Source organism: Dunckerocampus dactyliophorus, chromosome 7, assembly GCF_027744805.1.
Source record: "Dunckerocampus dactyliophorus isolate RoL2022-P2 chromosome 7, RoL_Ddac_1.1, whole genome shotgun sequence".
Taxonomy (NCBI): domain Eukaryota; kingdom Metazoa; phylum Chordata; class Actinopteri; order Syngnathiformes; family Syngnathidae; genus Dunckerocampus; species Dunckerocampus dactyliophorus.
The window spans coordinates 29,334,171-29,351,545 of record NC_072825.1 but is presented as its reverse complement, the minus strand read 5'-3'; the positions used below and the strand labels follow the sequence as shown (position 1 = coordinate 29,351,545).

The 17,375-nt window shown below is 43.7% G+C and overlaps 1 protein-coding gene across 2 annotated transcripts in view; it reads left to right on the top strand.

Moving 5' to 3' along the window:
* Window positions 1-17,375, top strand: part of LOC129185705 (glutamate receptor ionotropic, NMDA 2D) — a 174,952-nt gene that overhangs the window by 87,327 nt on the left and 70,250 nt on the right. For both annotated transcript variants that reach the window (XM_054783085.1, XM_054783084.1), the window contains exons 5-6: window positions 1,365-1,693; window positions 7,101-7,215. In XM_054783085.1, the coding sequence (XP_054639060.1) occupies window positions 1,365-1,693; window positions 7,101-7,215 (444 nt within the window). The remainder of the gene's footprint in view (window positions 1-1,364; window positions 1,694-7,100; window positions 7,216-17,375) is intronic.

Below are 17,375 nucleotides of genomic sequence, written 5' to 3'. Positions count from 1 at the left end.
ACCGGCAAAATCATAACCTCCGCGCTGCACTTTGCGCTGCAATTGTCTGAGGTAAAAATGTTCTCTAAATAATGTTGAGAAAAATATCGTTTATCAGCAATAATTTGTTGGACAATTATCGTCCAACAAAATGTGTTATCGCGATAGGCCTAAGAACCAATAAACATGTACCTTGTCGTTTAATATATATATAAAAACAACTGCTGTTGGCAGTGACGTGGTGGAAGTGTGCCGACTAGGATACCTTACAAGGTGTGTCTGCTATGTTTGACTGTGGATGGTGTGAGCATGCTACGGTAAGTTTGAATGTTTACAATATGTTTTGTTGTTGGAAGCAGAAATGAGTGTTATGGATGTAAAATAAGACACTGAGTGTCGCCCTCCATGCGCCGCAGGGTTGATACTGTTACGCAGGAACCGGAGTAGATGTGTACTGTATGCATGGATGTGTGTGCACCGCACCCGATGACGGAGCCACTCCCGTCACATTTACATACCTCTGAAATTAAGCCGTAAAATTCAGAGGTCTTGCACCCTTGTCTCGGCACGGTCCTTCGCCTTTCTCTTTTCTGCGGTCCATGTATTCTGTTACATTGTGTATCTCTCTCTGGCGCATATAGACAAACACTTTTGGCGCCCGCGGCCCTCAATGCATTGCTTGATCACGTTTAAGTATCACGAGATTTCGTCTTGGGTGCGTGATCCAAGATGGTGGCGTGAACAAAGCGGATGTAAGTGGGCGAACACAAGCCAACGCAAAATTTTGGACATTAACCCAAAAACGCGCTAACCGGTGCGGACGTTAACCGAGGTACCACTGTGTAAGATTATTTTTATCTTGTGAAAATTGCAAGACAATATATGATATGTTTTCTTTTCAGGGTAAAAATGTTTACTATATTGAAGTGCAGGTTTTTGCAGTGCAGGCAACGTGAAAAGATGAAATAAGCTGAACAGCACCTCTGCTGGTAGCAGCCAAGCAGTGCGTTCCATTTCACCTCAGTCGCTTCCAGATTGGATCAGTTCCACGTAATCCTAATTGTTATCACCTCAACGATTGTTGTGCTTTGAAAGCGTGCCATCCAGCTTGTCTCTTTGTGAGTCACACACCTGTATCGCAGCACTTTACAGCTGTCTCTCCTCCTCCTCCTTTGCCCAGCACCTTTATCTGTCAGGATGGCCTTTCCTGTCCAAGCTCCTCCTCCCCTCCTGTTCAGGTGCACCTCTGCTCCTGCTCTGTCTTTCTCCCTCACCTCTCCAACCCTGTCTCTCTCCATGTCTCCCCTGTCCCCTCCTTATCTCACTAGCTTGTGTGTGTCTCCCCTCCTCCCCCCCTCCCTCCCACCTTTCCTACCGTCCTCCAGGTCCGCTTGCTGTACTGCTCCCAGGAGGAGGCCGAGCTGGTCTTCCGAGCGGCCTGGGCGGCGGGCCAGGCCGGGGCTTCGCACATGTGGTTCGCCGTGGGGCCGGCTCTCTCAGGTTTAGGCATGGAGAGCCTGCCGAGGGCTCTGTTTGCCGTGCGGCCCCAGGGATGGAGGGACGAGCCCCGCCGGAGGATCGCGAGGGGTGTGTCAGTGCTGACTCACGGGGCGGTGGCCATGCGCAAGGATTACGGGACGACGGGCGGGCCCAACTTTGTCACCAACTGCATGACGGATGCCAATCAGACCCAGAGACTGCGAGGAAGGATGAGGTAAGGGAAGCGAGCCAAAAAGGAGGAAGATGAGGTTGGGATGGTAGAAAGAGAGAGAGAGGGGTGAAGAAATGGAGATGGAATTCAGGGAAATGAGTTGGTTTGGTGCCAGTCGGAGCTATGGGTGGAATATGGGCGGAATGGAAGGAATTGAGTCTAAGGGAGGGCACAAAGAGGATATCTGAGAGGCTATCCACACAGAAATGTTTTCAGGTATTCAAGTATTTTGCTGAAGGAATGCTCCGATCAGGGTTTCATGCTGCCGATTCCAATACCGATCATCCACGAGTGAGTTTGGCCGATACCGATCCACTGGAACTGTAGATTTTTCAATTTATTTATGATGAGCGCTATTGGCCAGGCCCGCATTCAAACAATCGCAAGGCCCTCTGCCGAGTAGCTAGAGAGGCTAGCTTTTTTGCCTTTGTTTTTTTCTACTATTTGAGAAATATCTGTACCACTATGTGCTGTGTGTTTATCTTCATTAAACAACCACACACAAATAGTGTTTTGAGGACGTCATTAGTATCATCACAAAAAGAGTACAAATTTGTTCAGTGGCACTGAAAAGTTCGTACCCCACAAACGTGATATCCACTAACCGCATCGCTTGTTTTTTTTAGAAACAATATGTCACAGTGCGAAAAAAGTCACATTTGGAGTCCAAAGACCAGAAGCTAGGCGGATAACTCGCTAGATAGTGAGCTAGCTAGCTAGCTGCCGCCAGATGAAAGAAAAGTCGAACAGCAGTAGGTTTGGTAAGGGAATGATGAAACACGCTGGCATAGATTGGTGTAGCCTGTGTCAAGCTGTCAAACTGAAACCACTGAGGTTTTACAGACGAGTTTGGATTCCCACGGCAATACGGGACAAAGTGTGTCTCTTCTCGGCTCCATACGTGTGTTGGCAACCCTATGTGACACAGCACACATGTAGGGCTTGCCGTCGCACACCGATTGGTTTTTGTGGTTGGCTTTGAAAGGCATATGCCGATAACCTTCTTACAGAAATCGTCTGCTTGGTCTAGCCGGAGCATGAGCCTGGTTCGCATTACCAGCAGTAAGTCGAGCCTGTTTCCGGTGAACGGTGGCTTCCTCCAAGCCTGACCTGTGTCACTGATTCTGTTCAGAATTTTTATGACCTAATGTCCTCATCGGGCTGTGACCTTCAGCGTTTACTGTGGAGGTTTGCATCTGAGTGTGAAGCTTCTGGGATGAGACTCAGCACCTCCGAATCTGAGGCCATGGACGGAAAAGGGTGGATTGCACCCTGTGGGTTGGGAATGAGTCTTTCCCCCGGTGGAAAAGTTCAAGTACCTTGGGGTCTTGTTCCCGAGTGAAGGAAGGTTGGCGCGTGACGTCGACAAGCGAATCGGCGCAGTGTGTGCAGTCATGCGGCTGCTGTACCGGACTGTCGTGGTGAAGTGAGAGCTGAGCTGGAAGGTAAATCTCTCAATTTATCTATGTTCCCATCCTCACCTATGGTCATGAGCTTTGGGTTGCAGAAACGCGCCAAAGAGATAGGGGGAGGAGCTTGATCATCCGGGAGGGGCTCAGAGTAGAGCTGCTTCTCCTTCACATGGAGAGGAGCCAGGTGAGGTGGCTCGGGCATCTAGTACAGATGCCTCCTGGACGCCTCCATGGTGAGGTGTTACGGGCATGCCCAGCTGGGACAAAGCCCCAGGGCAGACCTGAGACAAGACGGAGGGATTATGTCTCACAGCTCTCCTGGGAACGCCTTGGTGTCCTCCCGGTGCAACTGGAAGAGGTGGCCGGGGACCAGGAAGTCTGGACTTCCCTACTGAGACTGCTGCCCCCGCGACCCGGATGCAGATAAGCGGAAGAACATGGATGGATGGATGGCCGATCAGTGGCCGATCGATTGGAGCATCCCTATATTTTATGGTTTCAGCCTTTCATCCACACGGAAACGGCGTTCTGGGTGGCCTGAAGAGCGGTGTTTTTTCAACTGCTTCTAGAGTGGGAAAAGCTGAAAACGCTATCTTGTCGTTTCCGTGTATACAAGCAACTCGCTTCTTTCTGTAAACAATGTCATCGACCCGTCGCCATCACGTGACAATAAATGAGCTTTGACAACAAGACAACATAAAGCGTAGGTCACACCCGCTCGTACGGGCCCCTCTGGCCTGTCTACGTGCAAAAAACGCGTGCGTGTGACGTGCTGATTTTCAAACCGTAGACCGTCAAACAAATTCTACGGGTACGTTTTTTTTCAAGTTACAAGACAAACTTCCGCACTTCGTACGTCTTTGTACGTTGGTACGGCCAACACGTGTGTCATTTGTACGTTTTGCTCATATCAGGTTTGGGCAAATTGTCAATTTTTGCGGACTGCGTATACAAGTATATGTCATGCTCCACACGTGCACCCCACATACGTAATTACTGCAGCCAACGCAGGTTCAGATACTTCTTACGTGCTCCGTGCGGGTCCAGTCGTGTGTTGCCCGTATGGTGAGAGTGCATCAATTGCAATTGCCTGTGGTGCATCCGCGCATGTGCTGCATGAGGTCACGGTTGGTGAAGAAAGACCATCTACATGCTGGCAAAGTCTTTTAATAAGCGTCATGGAGGAAAAAAAACAATACATTACACATATTAAGTATGGTTATTGACCAGTTACTGTATGTTCATGCATTAAAAAATACATCAAATAAATATCACCGCATGTCACGTCGCAGAAGCACTGTTGTAAAAAAAAAAAAAATGGAGAGTGGAAGAAGTAACGTAGGTCTCACGCATGTGCAGAACCAATCATGTTTCCAGTACGGATCTCACGTAGTTGGTACGCACAACGTACAGCTCGCATGTAGTTCTTGCAAACCCTCATACGAAGTCCACAAGGAACGCAAGGCAGCCGTACGTCCGAGCAGCCTCAGAAGCAGCACGTACCGCTTACAGGTTGTACGTTGGTTGCGCGGTGATCTTACTCCTTCATGATCACTACAGCTACGTTCTCCACGAGCAAAAAAAGGAAAAAAGGGCAGCAATTTGAGGAACGCCACAAATCCGACAGCCAAAAAATCGTACGTCTGGTTGTGGCCTTGGCTTAATATCTAAATCTTTGGACTGGCATGACTCCAGTCGACATTCTCCTGATATTTTGTTGTCTTATACTCCAGAATGACTGGCAGAAGTAATTCCACTTGTAGATGAGCCTCAGAAAGTGGACGGCGACAGACTTATGCACATGCAGACTTTTTTCTTCTATAGTCTATGATCCGTTCCCACCTGGATGCAACTATTTACTTCTGCAGCACAGTGTAGGCGCAATTTTTTTTCTGCCCGCCAAAAAAAACGTTTCCGTGTGGACAGGCCTTAATTTTGGAGGTGGCCAGCATCCATGCAAAATAGACACTGTTGCTGCGTCTGCTTGGTGAAAGCACCCCGGCATCTGGAGCAAGCGGAGCATGTCTCGTGTTTATTCATGAAGCCACTTGAATGTATTCCTCATAGCCTGTGCAAACAGACAGTGGCCCCTTCTGACAGGTAGCCCAAGGGCTCCTGCTTATCGCCTCCGTTCATTTTTAATGCCAATCATTTTCCCTGTTTATAGATACTGCAAATGTTGCCTAGGATGGATAGCTACGAGGCAAATATGTTCATTTATCAGCTTATTTGCGGTGATATCTGTAAATACATCTCAAGCACAAGTCTGGCAATGAATTTGTGGCTTCCTTTTGAGGGTGCATTCACACTGACTTCATTTGGTGCAGCTGAAATGAACTCTGGTGCGTTTGCTGAAATGTGAACACGATTATATAAAGCCTGGTGCGCATCAGTGTGGTTTTCGTCAACAGTGACGAAATTATTTGGTCGACGAGCCTTTTTTTCCTGACGAAAACGAGATGGTGACGAGCTCAACATGGCTCTTTGATGACTAAATCGTGACGAGTTGTGTGTGACAAGACAAGCCTGGACGAAAATGTTAGTGGGTGGTATCAGACGTTTAAAATGCATGACATTTCTGTCTATTATGTTTTTAATAGGGGTGCAGAATAATTATCAGACTAATAATTATCAGGGCGAAATGAGGGAATTATGATATCATGCAGATAAATCTGATAACATTAAAAATAGCGCTGATAACCAATAATTTAAAAAAAAATTCAAATGAGGCGACAATTACCCGCACTGTTCAGGTGAGTAAATCAAGTGCTCCTTTTTTCTCCTGCCTGTGAAGTTAACGCCCTGTCGCAACTTCCTCTGAGCTCACTTGGAAACAAACATTCACTTTCCGAGGAAGACATTGATGAAGAGAAAAAAAAAACATTGAAAACAACCATTCCAAATATCAGGGCTCATCCTTGTGCTTTTGAACATGCTAAAAACTTTTGAGGTGGAGTCAAAGTGGAAAAATATCAAACAGCATTTGAAAGATATTCTAACTGCACTCTGACTGCATTCTAAGTATTCCAACAGCATTCCAAACATTCATTTAAAAAAACAAAAAGCTGATGAAATGTCAGTATGAAGTGCCACCTTATTCACAACACGTCATGACGCCAAAAAAAAGATGTCAAGTTAATTCCACCAGTGGCTGCCGGCGTGGACAGTGCAGAGGTGCTGATACCCAAGAAGCCCGCTGAAACGTCACTCACAATTGACGCCTCGAAAATTCACATCACGGACAGTGAACAGTGCAGAGATGCTGCAACCCAAGAATCCAGCTGAAAGGTCACTCACCATTGACATGTCGCCAATGCATTACACATCATAAGTCCAAGGAAAAAAGGAGCCAAGCTTAACTCCACCAGCAGCCGTCACATCACGTCATGCCGCCAAGGAAAAAAGGAGCCAAGTGAAGTCCACCACTGGCCGCCGGCGTGGACAGTGCAGAGATGCTGCAACCCAAGAAGCCGGCTGAAAGGTCACTCACCATTGACATGTTGCCAATGCATTACACATCATAAGTCCAAGGAAAAAAGGAGCCAAGCTTAACTCCACCAGCAGCCGTCACATCACGTCATGCCGCCAAGGAAAAAAGGAGCCAGGCTTAACTCCACCACTGGACGCCGGCAAATCACGTCATGTCGCCAAGGAAAACAAAAGCTGGGCTTAACTCTACCACCGGACGCCGGCATATCAAGTCATGCCGCCAAGGAAAAAAGGATCCAAGCTTATCAGCCAGTACTGGATGATGCTTTTACTCTGGCTTCCATTGTCCTTCACACCGCTATCTGCTGTTCACTGTCTGTAACCACAAGCTGGCGACTTCACGCCAACACAATTTCAAAGACCGTTCAGGAGGATTGCCACACAAAAGGGTTTATTAGTCGTTTCACTGAGCAGATCATTTGTATGATTGTGTGATTTGCTGATGGTCACGTCAAGTCTGGCAGTCACTGTTTGCTGTTCTAATCTTAGCACCTCTCTCTGTCACACAGGTACTTCAGCAACATCACACTCGGCGGCCGAGATTTCTCCTTCGACAGCGACGGCTACCTGGCCAATCCCTTCCTGGACGTCATTTCCTGGACACCTGGGAAAGGATGGGAAGATGTAAGGACATGACATGAGTTTTGTTGCTAGAATCGCTTCTTGTGATGTTGCATCATTAACCTACGGGGGCCGTTTCTGCTGATGAAAGCCATGTTCTCGTGCTTTCATTTCCTCACATGCTGGATGGACAGAGCTGTTCAGCATGGGCATGTGGAAAGATAAACCTGACAGCGAGGATAGAGAAAAGGTCACAGGGGTTTACGTTCATGTAAAGTTCAATATTCCTCCAAGTGCCCGAGGCAGAGGAGAGAGATGCTGGCTGCGCTTTTGTCTTCATTTGCTGCCGACTCTCTGTATCCGTGCGTGGATGAGGTGTTTGGATCGTTTTGTACATTTGCTTGTGTAGATTCTCAGTCATCCAGGTCGAATAGAGGCAAATGGACCCTTCTTGTTTGTTGCAGGTGATTCAGTAGTCGTCCAAAAGGCTTGTTTAGTTCTAAAAGTTGAGGTGTGGAATCCCCCTATTTATGTCTCTGGTGGGGTGGTCACGATCGGGTTGTTGTTCTGGTGATCAGTGTTGTTTTTGGCAGCCATTTTATTTTTTGTCTTAGTCTTAGTTAGCAGTGTCATGAGACACCCAATTCCCGAGACGAGACGATGCACGAGATTGGGTCCACGAGAACGAGACGAGATGATATCTTAACATTAACTCTTTAGGCCGCAGAGTTGTCTTCAGTTTTGACATTACCATTTCAAAAGTTAATAGCTTGAAAATGGTTAGCAATAAATAATAATACAGTGTTCCCTCGTTTAACGCCGGGGTTACGTTCCAAAAAATACCAGCGTTAAGTGAAATCTGTGAAATAGCAGTTGATTTTTTTGTTTTGTTTTTTATATATGTTTTTTCATTCATTATATATTTGTTAGTTACAGGATATGTTTTTTCATTTATTATATGTTTTTTTTGTTTACAGTGCATGTTTTTTCGTTGACAGGATATGTTTTTTTGTTTATTATATGTTTTTTTCGTTTATAGTATATGTTTCTTCATTTACAGGATATGTTTTTTGTTTATTATAAATGTTTTAAGGCTGTAAAACCCCTCACCACACACTTTATAGACCTTTCTCAGACATGAGAAAATATATATGTTGCGCATACAGAGGGCCTAGAAAGCGCGGATCACGTCTTGGTCCATACGCTGGTGAAGTGTTTCCAAAGTAAGCCTGTCTCATCCATATTAAAAACTTGTTCAGGCTTATATCCCCCTTCCTCCATGATGGCGTAAAACTTGTTCATGTATACCTCTGCGATACCTCTGCCCCCTGGCCGCACGGTAGCCTAGTGGTTAGCATGTTGGCCACACAGTCAGGAGATCGGGAAGACCTGGGTTTGAATCTCCGTTGAATCTCGTTGTGTGGAGTTTGCATGTTCTCCTCGTGCGTGGGTTTCAATCAGCAACTCTGTCTCTGTCTATTTGTGCCCTGCGATTGGCTGGCAACCAGTCCAAGGTGTACCCTGCCTCTCGCCTAAAGTCAGCTGGGATAGGCTCCAGCATACTCCCACAAGGATAGGCGGCATAGAAAATGGATGGATGGATGGATGGATACAGCGGTGTCCGCAGAGGTGGCCTCTCCGTGGTCTTGTGCAGACAGTTAAGCCCTTTTTGCATCCTCTTTAAAATGTATTGCTGCTGTCGTCTTTGTTATTTTCGTCCTTTTTTATGGTAAGAACCGAAGATTCATTTATTCCGTAATGTCGCTCTACAGCTGCGTAAGTTCTACCTTCCTTCAGCATGTCCAGAATTCCAACTTTTTGTGCAGTGGTTCGCATCTTCCTCCGCCTTTTGGGTGCAAGGGCAGGTGCCTTTGTGGTGCAGAGCGTTTAGTCGACATTGGGAGTTTTGTCGGGGAGAAAACTTGCAAACATACAGCACTAAAGAGCCACACTGCTAGCGATCAAACAATTATGTATATTCAGGAAGCTGAACGCATGCGTACTGTACAGCACACATGGCATGGAGGAGACTGGGTGATGGCCTACAGTCCCTTGGCTAATCGGGACAATGCGGGTTCTCCCTTAGCGAATCAGGACGCAGAACACAATGCGTTCATGCGCTGTAAAAAAAAACAAAAAAAAACACTGTAAAAAATTGCACACACAAAAAAAATCAATAAAAAAATAGCGTGGCCGCGTAAAGTGAATTGCGTTATAGCAAGGGACCACTGTATATATTTTTTAAGGCAAAATAAAACATAATACTTTTTTAAAATCAATATCAGTAAAAAATATTTTTTGAAACATATTTTAAGGCAAAAAAAACATTAGAAAATACTTATTTTTAAATCAAAATGAGTCAAATAACAAGTGGTAGATCTCAATTTAAAAAAAAATACGGTATCATATTTCGTAGCTGCTCGACAGTTTTTTGGAAAAATATTTTTAAGGCAAAACAAAACATTCAAAAAAATCATTTTTTCATCAGTATGAGTGACACACTGTATATTTGAAGGCAAAATAAAACATAAGAATTTTTTTAATTTCAAATTAATATGAGTGAAATAACAACTGGTAGATTACAATAAAAAAAACATAATATGTGATATTTCTTAGCTGCTCAACAGTTTTTGGAAAAAAATATTTTTTTAAAGCAAAATAAAACATTTAAAAAAATCCTTTTTTAATCAATAATCAAGTGAAAAATATTTTTGGAAAAATATTTTAGGGGAAAAAAAAATCTTTTAAAAATCAAACTAGTAGATTCAATTTAAAAAATAATACTGTATTATATTTCTTAGCTGCTCGGCAGTTTTTTGAAAAAATATTGTTGGGCAAAATAAAACATAAAAAATACTTTTTTTTTCATTAATATGAGTTTAAAATATTTTTTAATCAACATGACTGAAATTACAACTGGTAAATTACAATTAAAAAAAACATAATGTATCATATTTCTTAGCTGCTTGGCAGTTTTTGGAAAAATATTTTTAAGGCAAAATAAAATATGAAAATACATTTTGTAATCACAGTGAAATAACAGCATATTGTATCACTGTTGTGTGACATTGGGACATTTTTGTAACCAGACCTGGGGAGAATAGCGCCTTTGGACACCCCTGCTGTGGCAATATGAAGCTTTAATAAATACAAGTAGTCATAGACATGTGCTCAGACGTTTCATTCTTGAAAGAAATGAAAGAAAGCTGCTGTGATCAAGAGTGGAGGATTGTAGTTTTACATTTAGAATGTAAATGAAGATAAGCAAATAAATCAGAGATGCAAAATATCTTTTTTTACCAAACTCACACCAATAACTTTCTACTTATGGTCTACTTTTTTTTTTCCAAGTGTAGTTTGTGGAAACCTGAAGGTAAGAAGGACTGGAATAAATTAGGATTTGGCCAAGAGTACCTGTTCATTAGTCCTAATCAAATATCATGACATTACTATTACCACATCACTACTATCAGGAGAACCAGAGTATAGAGCAGGAGTGATCCACCTGGCGTGGCCCAGCAAGGTGCACTGTATGTGGGCACACGCTCTGAGAAGCCGGTGTGACGCCACGGAGGTCTCTGGCAAACCTTTTGCGCTGCCGTTTCGGGTGGCTGTTAAGGTTTTTTGTGTGCTCCATGTTTTTTTTTTCATGCTCATTGCAGAGCATTTGGTTTGTTTACAAGTGAGCTCAGGGGAAGTTACGACAGGCCGTTAACGTCACAAGCAAGAGGAAAAAAGGAGTGCTCGATTTGCTCACCTGCACAGTACGGGTAATCTCACCTCATTGGAGTTTTTTTTTTTTTAGACTATTGGCTATTGGTTATCGCATTAGCCTGTCAGCTCTCTTCCCATGAACCTAAAGCAAAACCATGTGCACAAAATGATTGGATGACCAAACATCCTGTTCTGTTTTTCAGGACATGTTCTGCGCTGAAGTTTTTTGTGTGCTCGGTGTCCCAACCCTGTTTTTTTTTTTTTGTCCTGTCCAGCCATTAGGGCAGATGCTGTAGTATTGTAGATCGAAATGCCCTCACGTGCTCAACAGATTTACTCTGCCAGGGAAAAGTATGAGATACACTTTCTGTTATACAGAATTTATTTGACTTTGATGTTTTGTTGTTATGCAAATTTGGAGCGGCTGGACCGGAGCAGGAGGGGATAGAGAAGAAGAGAAAAGAAAACAGAGAGGGGCGTGCGGGGATAAGAGGGGGACAAAAAAGAAAGAGACAAGGACAACAGCAACAACAACAATTGTGACAACAACAACAGAACAACAGAAACACACAGAACTACGTCAACAAATAAATGTCTGTGACGACTATAAAGACCCTGATGGAAAGGACAAAATAATATCAACAACCACAATGACAATACTGCATTGAAACAGTCACACATAATAGTAGTCATGAAATGATGAACTATGATCGTGATCACAATGACAATACTGCATTGAAACAGTCACACATAATAGTAGTAATGAAATGATGAACTATGATAGTGATCACAATGACAATACGGCATTGAAACAGTCACACATAATAGTAGTAATGAAATGATGAACTATGATAGTGATCACAATGATAATACTGCATTGAAACAGTCACACATAATAGTAGTCATGAAATGATGAACTATGATAGTGATCACAATGACAATACTGCATTGAAACAGTCACACATAATAGTAGTAATGAAATGATGAACTATGATAGTGATCACAATGACAATAACTGTAATGCCCATCATTGTAAAAACTATAATCATGTTGAGCTATTTATAATGTTATCAGACGTCATAATTCCCTGATATCGGCCTGAAGTGCACCCCTAATATACAGAATACTGTACATGCACTACAGGTTGTGTATTTGCCTATGTAAGGGACGCATGTATCACCTGTCGTATGCTGTGTGTTGTACATGTTGTAGCAGGAGTTAGTTACAACATCTTGTCATGTTTTCCTTTCAATATGAAGGTTGTCGTTGTAAAAATGGAGGGGCGGGGGGGGCCCTCTCGCCGGCGCCTTCTCTGCGTGCGTGATCACGATAACGAGAATAGCCGTGCGCGCCCACAGACGGCTGTGTACCGTATGCACACGAGCGCAAGTAAACACATTGAAGGTTCTCAGCCCCCCCGCTGTTTTTAACAGCCCACCAGAGTCCGATCTCCGCGTGTGGTAACCTGCTGACTCCTGCCATATCCCTCAAATCCCTTTCAATTAGATGCTCCTGCGCAGGTCCTTCGACTCAAACCAAGGGTACCATACCCGCCCACACACACACACACACACACACACACACACACACATAGAGCCTTGACATCCATATGTGTGCACACACAAATGAGATGTGTATGCACACAAAAAGAGGATAAGATGCCTGTATCTGCCTACTATGCACATCCACGCTGTTGGCGCTCCCTGAATATTTCATGTTGTCTTTACAATGACTGCACCATTACCTAAAGCCCAGGAGCGGGCAGGCTGGGTTGCGCATTGAAGCTCATCAAGCAGGCAAGGCTCCGTTAAGTTGGAGGGTGTTCAGGGATGCTCCAGGACTTTTAGACAATGTTAATGACCATTTATGGCCTCATCTTAAAACATGAGCTCTCGGTGCTTCTCCAGTTTTGCTCCAATTCCTCCCCCCCAAAAACTTTCGCTCACTTTTAACGGCATACATATTTGCCGCACAGTCGCAAATGCGTATATTTGTGCATTTCTGCCTGTGTTGCAGGGCAAAGCTGTCCTCTTCCTCTCACTCTCCATGTTTGACTTACAAAGCTGTCTCTGTCCTCGCTATATTCATGCATTATTCTGTGTATATGCGTCCCTGTACCTACTGTGCATTTTTTTTTTGTGCGCGTCGTCGGCTTAGTCGTACTTGTCAGGCTGAGAGGTGACTTTTATCATCAGGTGAGCGTGCATGTGTCGAGTAGGGATGCTGCGTGACTGCATGGGCCTCGTGCTGCTTTCCAAAGCCTTTAATGCTGGTGGATCATGGACATTTTTGGTATAATATATATATATATGTATACTGTATATATATTCATATTTTTCCAGTTATTTATTGAAATTCAAGTCGTTCAAGTCCAATGAATAGTTTGAAATGGTACAAAGGCAAGTGGTGAATTGCCAGAGGTAAAAAAACAAAAGGTAAGTTTACCCAAAACTGAAAAAGAATGTGTATTTCAGAATTATACGAAATAGGTCAACAATTTCGAGCTGTTCTGCAGAAATGGAGGTTGATCAAGCCCTGGCAGTTGGTGCAACTCATTCCAACAGGTGTTCCACGTTCTGGATCGCTTACTACATCCTTTGTCTGCATAAAAACAGTGTTCGAAACTGTGGTAATATGCCCTCGTGAACATCAATTGAACAGCATTGTACTGGAGCTTTTTTTGTTGCTGCAAAAATGCCAAGAAAAAAGGGCATTAACAATAGAAGCGAGACAGACCATCATAACACCTGTAACACTTAAAAATGTTTACCGTATATATACAGTATACACACACACACACACACACACACACACACATATATGTGTGTGTGTATAATATTAGGGCTGTATGACGCATTACAAAAGGTTCCTTTAACAGCACTTTTTTTTTTTTACGCACAATCAACGTGCGCACTTTCTGTTTGACCCTCGGCTCACACCGTTGTTTGAGGATGCACGGTTAACTGAAGCCACAAGCGGGAACAAATATTGAGCAGAAATGGAGAAAGAAAAGGTTATTTTGATTGGTGAATTTACCTTCAAAGCCCTGGCAGATGGCTCTTGCAACAAGACCAAAGTTACTTGTATCTTATGTCGCTGTGAGTTATCACGGATCAGGTAGCCTGTCAGATACCGGAGCAGTGGAGGTATTGTTTTTATTGTCATATTCAGTGGTACCTTGGCATACGAGCGTCCCATCTTACTAGGTGCGAGGCGTCTCTCCGCTGATTTTTGCTTCGACATGCGACCTAAAATTTGGGTTATAAGCTGCTACTTTACGGGCTTTCAATATAACGACCGTGTCTGAAGTCGAGAACGGCTGCAAATAGCATTAGCAGTGCTAGCATTAACATCGAACTAGCTCGTCAAAGATTTCCAACACCCCAGTAAAGCCTGTTTTATACTTTCGGCATCCGTGAGGTCCGTGCAGACAAATGATGTCATTATCGCACCCCCTCGAGCGGCCCTTTTCATGCCGAAAATTACAGCTCCGCGCACCTCCAAATTTTTCTAACTACGCGATGGAGACACTCGGGGGGGGGGGGGGAATGTCAGACGGGCAGGAGATCCTCTCAGCTGCTGCATGAGGCCGCCTACCCTGATGCACAGTAGTTTAAGCATAAAGAAACACTGAAACAAGTTATGTTTTAAGTCAAGTTGTTTGTTTTTTTATTTTCTTTTGCCGTGCTCAGCATGCCTTTGTTAAGCACATTCCCCTGCCGCGGTACAAATCCCTGTGGTGGGAAGAATGACGAGCTGCGATTGCAGCACTCCTGTTCAAAAGACGCGTGGACCACCTTCTCTTCCTTTTCTGTCGCAGCAGCACATTTCCTCGGTAATTTCAATTGGTGCCATGGAAGTTGAAATGTTAGCTCTGTATCCATAATGGCTGTCCGCAAGTAATTTCATTCTTATTCATAAATTTGGTCAACCTGTTGTTGAATAGCTTTTCAATGATTTTAGAAAATTGTGGTAATAAGGGAACCACTTTCCAACATTTCAGATTCCGGCATTTTTAGTCTGGTAAAAGCAAATGGAGATATTAAATGGTGCCCCCTACTGGTGAAAAGTCATTTCACATTTTCCATGATATATACAGGTATAACATTGTATGTTAGGCCTGTCACGATAATCGATAAAACGATTAACCGAACGATAAAAAAAACAAAAAACGAGTTTGATAATTTTGACGCCTTGATAAATTGATGTGTAGGACATGTACGTGTGGCTGTTCCATTTCCTCGTCTCGCTGTAGCACACAGGCTGGATGACGAGGGTTCACTCTGCTTGTCTGAGCACATTGGTTGTATCATCAAATGAAGGGAAAGAGTGAGCCTCCTGTCAGCTATTCAGCACATCTTTGTCACAGTACATGGAGGCGGGGGCTAGCTACCTAGTGATTGAATACACTGAGTGCTAGCTAGCAGTTAGCAAGCAAATGCTAATATGAATGACAGCACAAAAGTTTCTAAGCCGAATGCCACAGTTCCAGTGTGGATGCGCTGTGGGGCATTCGTCCCGGCGGGGGCGTTTGATCCACGAAGTGAATGTATGGTACTGTGCGGCGCGAGCTCGCGATACCCCAGGGTATGTAAAGTGGTGACGCTTCCTGAGTGCTATGGTAAGCATCTTGTGCCTCACACAGATACACTACACTTGAGTACCATCTAGTGGCTCAAATGTGACATGACACAGTGATCATTGAATGATCAACTTAATGATGATATGGTCTTTAAAAAAAGGTCAAAATTATCGCTTATCGTCAATAATTTATAGCACAATTATCGGCTAGCAAAATTTATCGTGACAGGCCTATTCTACGTTTTCTACAAGTTGACATGGCTCAGGTGGTAGAGCAGTTGTCTCCTAACCAAATGGTTGCTGATTCCATCCTAATTCCAACATTAAGTCTTCATTTTTACTTTCCAACATTTCAAATTTCGCGCTTTCTAGTCTGCTAAAAAGAAATGGACAAGTTAAATAGCTACTATTAGAGCGGTCGTCTTCCAACCTGATGGTTGCTGGTTTGATCCTTTTTTAAAAATTCAATCTTCATTTTTACTTTCCAACATTTCAATTTCCGCCGTTTTTAGTCTCTAAAAGCGAATTGACAAATGAAATGCCTCCTACTGGTGAAAAATCTTTTCCGATGATATAACATTCTACGTATTCTACCGGATGGCATGGATCGGGTGGTTGAGCAGTCATCTACCTTAATTGTTGCTGGTTCGATCCTTATTCAAACATCCAGTCTACATTTTTACCTTCCAACGTGGTACACCCTACTAGTGAAAAATAATTTTCCCCGCTATAACATTCTACATATTCTACAATGTGAAATGGCTCAGGTGGTAGATCTGGTGGTTGCTTGTTCGATCCTCAGCCATCATCACATTTCTAGGATATTTCAACATTCATTCAATATTAATGATTACAGTAGTCACTTTTATTGCAAATGTTGATCAGAAATTGTGGCAGAAAATCAACATCTGGCCTGCCAGGTGTCAAACGTGTGCATTTTTATGGCCGGATTGCTCGCCTTTGTCAAAAAGCGGGGATTTACTGTCTTCCATATCCTCGTCCTTGTGCCGATTGTGTGTATGCGCATGCATCTTTTTTATGTGCATCGTCGGCCGAGTTGTACTTGTCAGGCTTAGAGGTGACTTTTGTCATCAAGTGAGCGTGCATGCGTCGAGCGATGCTGCGTGACTCCATGTGCCTCGTGCTGCTTTCCAACGCCACCAACAATGGCGTATAGCAAAGCAGTAACAAGAATGCAAATTACTGATGCACACATTTCCAGCCCGATAGAGCAAACAAAACAATATGCTCTCAATAGCATCAACGAAGCTTAAACGATGGACTTTTTTTTTGGTATGTGAACAATATGCATTTAGACCAGCGGAGCCTGCAGCCACAAAAATGCGTCCATCAAACCGAAGCAAATTGACAAGGATGGAGATTTCCTCCCTGCCGCCCTCATTTCTTTGCACAAGCAGCCCACAGTGAGCTGAGTGGAAGCAAACACATTCACACTGCTTGTAAAAGTGCAGATGTTTGACTTGATTACAGCCGCCAATCAGCCCTATCCAACGCTCACATGCGAGGGACTGAAGGTCAGTTTAGCGTCACACCTGCATTATATGCTGAAAGAAGTTGGAAATTGGGATTAAAAGTGCTGTAAAATCTTCCAGAAAACTATTAGATGTTTAAGGGTTTGGTGATGCAGTACGTTACCATCCTGGACCACCACCAAATGGCCAAAAAAAAAAGTCACTGAGATGGCCGTAACAATGTCTATTTTTCGCACACGGCTCGTTCCTCCCCCTCCAAAACCCCCTGCTGGCTTGACATTCATGTTCTTCTCCAATTTCGAATCAACATTTGCAATAAAACTGAGTGTTTCATGATTATGAGATTAGATTGAGCTCCACAACCCTCCCCTTCTCCCATCAATATGCCTCACAGATGTATAATCCCATTTAATCTGTAAAATGTGTAGCTACTCA